General features: G+C 40.5%; 1 protein-coding gene across 1 annotated transcript; it reads right to left on the bottom strand.

The window, feature by feature from the left end:
* Positions 1 to 4,103: 4,103 nt before the first annotated feature.
* On the bottom strand, positions 4,104 to 7,263 carry LOC122643291 (trans-resveratrol di-O-methyltransferase-like). Its single transcript, XM_043836928.1, has 2 exons — positions 6,484 to 7,263; positions 4,104 to 4,412 (listed from the first exon to the last, which is right to left on the bottom strand). Exons 1-2 carry the CDS (start codon positions 7,261 to 7,263, stop codon positions 4,104 to 4,106), a joined length of 1,089 nt encoding a protein of 362 aa, XP_043692863.1.
* Between the last annotated feature and the right edge of the window lie 1,130 nt (positions 7,264 to 8,393).

The raw sequence follows: 8,393 nt of genomic DNA, 5'->3' as shown, positions 1-8,393 counted from the left end.
GCAAGTGACACTCTCTTGAGCACTCTGTTCCAAGAGAGTGGGGGGCAAATGATGAACCCTAATTCACACCCACCAATCAGAGGTTGCCACGTGGCACAACCCAGCAATGTGGGCCAAGATAGAGCCGGGGAAGGATCGACCACCAACGCCCATGGACACCAATCACACCGGGCCACCCTTGGGCACCAACCTTGTTGGGAGTGACCCAAAATGCCCTGCCCAGATCCCTGCTCAGGCGAGGGAGCGATGCACACTGGCTGGTGTGTAATAAGGAATTAAAGTTGCATATTCCCTCACAAGGCGTCTTTTGGGGGATTGGCAAGCGCTTGGTTCTACAATTGGTATCAGAGCAGGTGGTCGCGAGTTCGAGTCTCCCCGGTGCCATGGGTGCTCTGTTATTGGGTATGCATTAGTGCCATGGGTGCTCTATTATTGGGCTTGCATTAGTGCCATGGGTGCTCTATTTTTTGGCCAGATCCCGGCTCAGGCGAGAGAACGATGCGCGTTCGCTGGTGTGCAATAAGGAATTAAAGTTGCACCTTCTCACAAGGCGTCTTTTAAGGGATTGACAAGCGCTTGGTTCTACAAACCCCCTTGGGGGCACGGACCTCCTTGGGAGCCAACCCTCTTGGACGAAGACCCCGGGACATGGATTCCCCGAACACGTCATCCCCGGGCACAGTCTCCCTCTAATACGGCAGTAACCACCGCCATCAACAAGACACAAACCGCATCACCAAGGACTCTAGGCCACCGCCTATCAAGTCACGTAATCTTAACGGACTCATATACTAGGAACCTCACCTACCACGTAGATGAGGTCTATCCACCAAGGATGTTAAGTCTATCATGACACTACTTCTTACAGGAAGACGACTACCAGGTCTACCATGACACCACGTCTCACGGGAAGACAACCTACCAAGGATAAGCCCTGCACTCAGGGACTCTATCACCTATGGCAAACACTCTACATCAACTGGGACTCTCCACACCGCCATGCAAAAGGCAAGGTACATAGCCCCATCAGGGGACATCTTAACTCATATTGAATACTACTATTCATCTGTTTGCTCAGAGAGATCTAACTTAGGCACCGGAGAGTCCTAGGCCGGAACCACACCGGTTCTCCTTTGTCACCCAGGGTCTTTTGTAGGTTACGGCACTCGAAGAACCGCTGAGCGATTTCTTGACGCAACATCACAGCTGAAAATCATGAACGAAAAAAATGAAACAAAATACAAGGCCAAACAAACTAAAAACCACAACCCAAAGATCACCTACTAACAACCCCTAAAACTGGAGGGGGACATCCAAGGTGTAAGCAACCAACCTGTTTCTCCTACTCTCCGCATAAGGGACAAGGATTGTGAGAAACTTCTAACGAACCTCAAAGCTGATAGAAGACCATACTTGCTTATAGGTGCGCGAGGAATTTTCCCATCCCCTCATATTCCTTTCCCAACAAATATAATAAATGGTAGCACAAAATGCCAGTCTGCCATAGAATCACAGACAAACTTTAAACTTTTCTCTAAAATGAGAAAGCACCCACCTTTTTTTATTTTTTTGGTAGAAAGCACCCACCTTTACTCCATTGAAAAGGGCAGAATCTGACGAGTGGAAGGCCAACACTTTACTACGAGAATACCCTCCAACACCAACTTAATCCCAAGTTGAACTATATTTAAATTTTTTTAAAAAATTAGGGTTTTTTACAATTACCACCCCAAAAACTTTTATATCTATTATTACCCCCCCCCCCCAAAAAAAATTTTCAAACAACTGTTACCCCCCCATGGTGCAAACTAATTACTAAATGGACCCCACCGTTATAGACCCCTAACGGTGGGGGTTAGTAGTGATACAAAACCCTTGTCACTGATTTTCTAGGACAAAAATACCCTTGGTCAAAAGTGAAATAAACCTTTTGAAGAACTTCGTCTCAGCCCTCTTCACTTCACCCTCTTCACTTCATCCTCTCCACCTCACCTGTTGCAGCAAATCGGAGGAAGAAGAACTTCATCTCAGCCCTCTTCTCAGGCCACGATTTCTTCCACCGTATAAAAGGATAGAGAGGTGTCGTCGTTAAAGCCCTCTTCTCAGGCCACGATTCCGATGAAAAGAAAACCGAGCTTCACGGCCCACACGGCCGTCTGAAACCTATTTCTAGTTGAGCTCTTTAACAAATCCACCATTTTCTTTCTCCAAAGTTTCAGAAATCAATAGCAGAAGAGCTTCAGAGATTTTTCTTAACAAAATGCTCACCCAAACCGAGCTAAAAAGTTAAAATCCTATTATAGCGACAGGAATAAAATGCTCCTCCTCGCTCTATAATAGAAAAAAAAAGAAGATATAATGGCAAACAGAGACAGCCTAAGTACTTCACAGATCCAAAACGGCATTTAAAATCGCCATTTCTGGAATAAAACCCTAGCATTTAAAATAAAAGCACAGTAAATGCCAAAGAAAGAAGAAGTCGTCTCACATAAAGCTAAAACTGAAAGAAGAAACAGAGGTTTTAGACGAAAAAAATTCCGGTCTCGGAACTTTGAAAAATTTCCAACAAGTTTCATCAATCTGAGAGAGCTTGAGATAGATCCGAGGAAAGATCTGAGGAGATTGGTGAAGAGATTTGGGTGCAAATCGCCGAACCAGAGAAAGGGTTGTTCCATGGGATTGCGCCACCTGGGTAGAGACTCGAGAGAAATCTTCAAAGGCGGCGAGGTCGAGTGCTTCGTAATAGTCTAGGAAATGGCGGTAGAGAATATCGACGTGGGTGCAGAGGAGGCTCGCTGAAGAAGATGACATGGAGCGACGAAGCTGCGGGAAGAATGGTATTCTTGAGACGGTCGATCCATTCGTGATAATAATCTGTGAAAAGACCGAGAATTGGAGCCCGGATTAGGGTTTCTTCAAGAAATGAAAAGGGGAAAAAGATATATAGAGAATTAAAAATTGATTGCGATAAACGAAGAGAGAAGGAGGCTTACCGTTTGCTTTCATCATCGTGGAAAGAGCTCTACTTTCCTGTTCTTGCTCTTCTTTGATTTCTATTCTTCATAGCAGAAGAGTGTGAAGAACGTCGGTTGCTCTGAATTTGTGAAAAAATTATAATTAGATCGAGATGAGAAATTCTTTGTTGTGGGTTTTTCCTTCTTGGAGAAGATTCGAAGCAGGTGTAGCGATTAGGAAGGATGAATGTTCAGTCAAGTTCGGTTGGGGTTGCAGAGGAGGAAGAAGAAGAAGGAGAAGAAGGAGAAGACTTGTCATCAGGGTTTTTTACAATTACCACCCCAAAAGGGCATTTTCGTCCTAGAAAATCCGTGACAAGGGTTTTGTATCACTACTAAACCTCACCGTTAGGGGGTCTGTAACGGTGGGGTCCATTTAGTAATTAGTTTGCACCATGGGGGGGTAATAGATGTTTGAAAGTTTTGGGAGGGGTAATAATAGATATGAAAGTTTTTGGGGTGGTAATTATAAAAAACCCAAAAAATTATTACATAAATGTTCAACATACTTTTCCTTTTTACCTTTGTCTACTTTTGCTTTCTTTTTTCTTTTGAAAGAATAGGAACAATTACTATCACTACCCTACACTTAACTTATGTTTATTAAAACTATCCTACCTTGAACTTCTTTTGTGAAACTACTTTGCCTTTAAACTTTTACATCTCCTTCCACCCTCATGTTTTTAAATACCCAGATTACCCTTCCTTTTCACCTAGTTTTTTTTCTTTAGTATCTCTATTTAATTAATTTTTTTATCCTTCCATAAGCTTTAAATAATTTGTGTTAAATGCCACCATTTGACTTAAATTTCCATTGTGTTTTCAAAAAAAAAAAAAAAATTTACATTTCTCATCGTATTTAAATAGAAATTGCTGATCTTTTAGATCGCGTACGAGAGGACAACATCTTCTACCTTATCTGGGTCTGGATTGTTACATATTTCCAAATTAATCATAGGAAGTTTCATCCACATAAAAAAAAATTTTTTTAATTTGCTTGAACAAATTATTGAACTTAATTATGCAAAAATCTTCTACATAGAATTTTTGCTGACAAACTCCCAAAAACTCTTGCACACACAGGACTAATTAAGGATAAACTTCAATGAGGGATCTCAAACCAAGAACATGAGCTATCTTGTAGTGGCTAAAACCAGATTGGATGAATAGCTCTTCCCATTCCTTTTCAGTTCTCTCTCTTCCACCGACATGAGCCATCATCACCATATCAGAGAAAAGTTGTGTTTCAATTGATTTGTTTTCTCCTTGTTGCTGCTTGTCATCCACTACTATGTCAATGATTATCACTTTACCTCCCTCATCTCTAGAGTTAATGGCTTCTCTGCATCTTTTCAGTATCTGAACACATTCTTCGTCGTTCCAATCATGTATGATCCACTGTAGTGAAACACACATTTGAATTACATTTGTACAAGAAAACTTTGCTTTAGCAGTGGTATTTTCTGCTGCTAAAGACCCAAAAACAGCTACTACATTGTTTACAATCAGATTTTCCACGCCGAAAATCCACCATTGATTTTGCCGCAATTAATGACTTGTGGCACACGGTTTTACCTACTATGTGTGTAGATTTAGGGATCTTTATCCTCTCTAGTTCATCCCTGTCTGGCCAGTTCTCTAGTGTCTCTAACAAAGGGGGCACAATACCACCGTACCCTTATCTAAACACTTTGCCTGAGTGAGGTCCACCATCCTTTTTTTAGAGGCACTCCAGAATTGGGTCGGGCAGAGAATTAGAAAAGATAATTTTCCATAGATTTAATGATTGTACTTTAAAAACTATAAATTTAGTAGCAGTAACTATCCCCACTAAATGTTTTAATTTTATTATTAAACCTACTATATATATATATATATATATATATTTTTTTTTTTTTTTTTTTTTTTTTTTTGGTTAGCATAAATAAATGGTTTGAGCCGTTAAGGGTATAGTTAGAAAATCATGTCTTGTGATTAGACTTATCTTCCATAAAACTTGGCGAGTCGAATAAGTCAAACCTGATCATGATCGAGTCATGTATCTTTTTTATTATATATATTTTAATTATATTTAATACTAATAAAACTAAGAGTGATGACAAGTTATGCATTAATAAAGCATGTACAATGGGTATGTGTCACTTTCAATCTATGATTTATGTTGATTCCTAAGAAACCAAACAAAAAATGCTTTATTTAATATTTTTTCCCCCATTAAATCCTCTTGTTTTATATAATATTATATCCCATAACCCAAGATTCATCTCTTCTACCAGAGTTCTTCGATACATTTCATAGCAGCGAATAGAGGGTCAACAGCAGCGGGGGAGGGGCAACGGAGGTTCTAAAAACCAATGGGAGGTCCATTCGAAGGGAGGAGCAATGACAAAAAAACAGTAGAAGCTGCGGCGGAAGGAGTGGGATAGGTGGAATGTTGTGTTCCAAACTTTCAATCGATTGTAATGAGATTGACAGAGGGAGGGGAGGAATTTTTATCACCTGCGGTTCGTCTGCCCGGTACGGTTCCTTTGTGCCTCTAATAAAAGGGGGTGGACTCGACCTGGGCAGTGTGTTCGGTCAAGGATGAAATGGTCATTTCAGCCCTCCTATGAGAAGAACCGTATAATCGTACCGGTCAACGAATCTTAAGGGATAAAGGTCCGGGAGGGGAGAGAGGGAGAGGGAGAAGGAAAAGAGAGTTACTCAACTACACTAGGGTGCTTCCCTTGTGACTCAGGAAAAAATTCGAGTCAATTAAAATCCATGGTGATTCGGATCAAGTCTTGTCTTTTTTGTACCTCAGCGATTTTACTTGACTCTTGAGTCTTGACCAGGATTCGTAATTTCCCAACTATGGTTAAGGGCAGTATATTTATTGCCACTAAAAATAATATAATCAGTGCCATAAATAAACCACCACTAAATATATTTATTTAAAAAACAAAATCGCGCGCCGTGCCTGTCCGTGTTCCCTTACCACCCCAGCCCCGCCCCCACTGCAACTCCCTTCCACTACCCATCATGTCCCGACCACACCATCATCCACACAACCGCTACTCCCTAAAATGCCCACCCCCATCACTGCCCATTCCCATCCCCTACTTTGTGCTCCTTGCAAGCTTGGTCCCACCCGCTCTTCGTCTCCCCATCCACTTCCCCTACTACAACTCTCCTCCCAGCCCATTTGCCTACCATTGCTCCTTGAAACTCCCTAACCCATCACTACAAAAGATGTCATTTTGTATTTTATATTCATCCCCATTTGATGGTATTTTGATAATTCTACTAAAATTTTGAATCATAATTTGAAACAATTTTCCTTGGTTACTTAGAACTAAAGTTTGATCACTATGATGTATGAAGAGTATTCTACCATAAGAAATAACCCATGTGCCTAGTGATGCCTAGATTGACCCAAAAAGAAAATAATAAAAACTGAAGAAGGAAACAAAGAGAACTACACACATACCTTGAGCAAAACCGCTTGTGCTTTAGGAATGCTATCAAACATGTCCCCTCCAACGTAGTCCAAGTTCTTAGTATTCCCTTCCAAGTCAGCAACTACATGTGGCAGATCAAAAACTATGCATTTCAAGTCTGGAAATGTCTCGGCAATGGCCTTGGTTGTAGTTCCTGTGCCACCCCCCACGTCTACAAGTGACCCTAACCCTTGGAAGACCACCTTACACTTTGTGACAAGTAGTCTTGTCACAATTATAGAGTCACTAGCCATAGCCTCATTGAAGGCAACATTGAAGTTGGGATTTTCATTAGCGTAGTTCCACATAGAACACTTGTAGGTGGTTTCAAATGGTGTCACATCGTTCCCTTTGAACCACTCACTCATTAAATTAAATGGTTTCATGAGAACTTGATCTAGTTCTACCAAGAAGAAGGGCAACATACTGGTGGGATTATCCTTTAAGAGGAACTTTGAGTATGGTGTGAGAACGTACCCTTCTTCTTGCTCATCTTCATGAACTTTTCGTAGAGCAAAGAAGCCAGAGTACACCATTAAGCGCATGAGACGATAAAGGTGATCAGTTTTCTGGTGAGGGATTGCAAGCTTGGTGACCAACTCTGAGAGTGTAATGGGTTGGTTATGGTTGTTGTTAACAATCTCTGGTATACCTAGTTGGACTACACATCTAAGAGACATGGACCTAACGTAGCTAAACATATGATTCCATATGTGAGCTTGAGCTTGGAACATCTTCATTCCTTCCTCCTCCAAGGCAATTAGATCCATTAATACAACAAATAAGTTCTGCTGCTCCAAGGATCGTTAGTTATAGGGGTTGAATACCAAAATGGGGGAATGTCATCCAGGTGGCCTTTCTTAATCGATGCTTCACTTTGGTCATATCGAAAAATATTATGATAAGAGGTGGGCTATGTATGAGGTGCAACTTGCCATTTTTTTTTTCTTTTAGGTTAAAATATCAAAAAATATTATGACAACTGCCTAGGTCAATGGGTGAGCATGTCTAGGTATCTATCCAGGAGGTAGAGATGTCATCTCACAGTGCCCTGTGAGAAGGCATACGAAACACCACCTAATAGAGATCTTTTTCCTTTCTTTTAATTATAAAACTAAGGGAAAAGTTTTCATACATGGTCGTGTAAACCGTGTATGTGAGAGGGTGAAAGTTTCAAGGCATTAATTAATGGGTGGGGATTTATGACTTTTCCAACTCTTTGTGAGAGACCCTCTCACATACACGGCTTACACAGCTGTATATGAAAACTTTCACCTAATTAGAGAAAATTTTCATACACGATCGTATAAACTGTGTATGTGAGAGGGTGGGAATTTCAAGGCATTAATTAATGGGTGGGGATTTATATCTTTTCCAACTCTTTGTGAGAGACCCTCTCACATACACGGCTTACACAGCCTTGTATGAAAACTTTTCCCTAAATAATTTGTAAACCTCCATTTGAAAATTTGTTAAGTGATAGATTTATAAAATAATTTAGTTTTGATAATTTAACAAGTTAAACAGGTCAGCTGTTTTGCCTAGTGGTTTGTACCTTTTAAACTCATTTATAAGGTCTTAGGTTCAAATCCCATAAATATTATTTTATGTATTATAATAGGAATTTTACATAAACTAGACTTATAACTATTATTTTACCTGCCCTGGAAGATGTAATTCTCATCATCCCATCACAAGCCATGTGAGACAAGAGATGGGGGCCCACACAAAAGGATAAAAAAATAATAAAATAAAAAATAGAGTGAGCGGTGATATGCATCACCGACCCAACACATAACTACCCGTGAATGAACCCTATGCCAAAAATGAAGATGCCAGCTTAAGTCGGTTACTTCTACAGTATTACTTTTGTTCTCAATCACATAGATGGCTCCAGAGC

The sequence above is a fragment of the Telopea speciosissima genome, chromosome 10 (assembly GCF_018873765.1).
Source record: "Telopea speciosissima isolate NSW1024214 ecotype Mountain lineage chromosome 10, Tspe_v1, whole genome shotgun sequence".
NCBI classification, from domain to species: domain Eukaryota; kingdom Viridiplantae; phylum Streptophyta; class Magnoliopsida; order Proteales; family Proteaceae; genus Telopea; species Telopea speciosissima.
The sequence above is the reverse complement of the archived record's forward strand: the minus strand, read 5'-3'. Positions and strand labels throughout refer to the sequence as shown.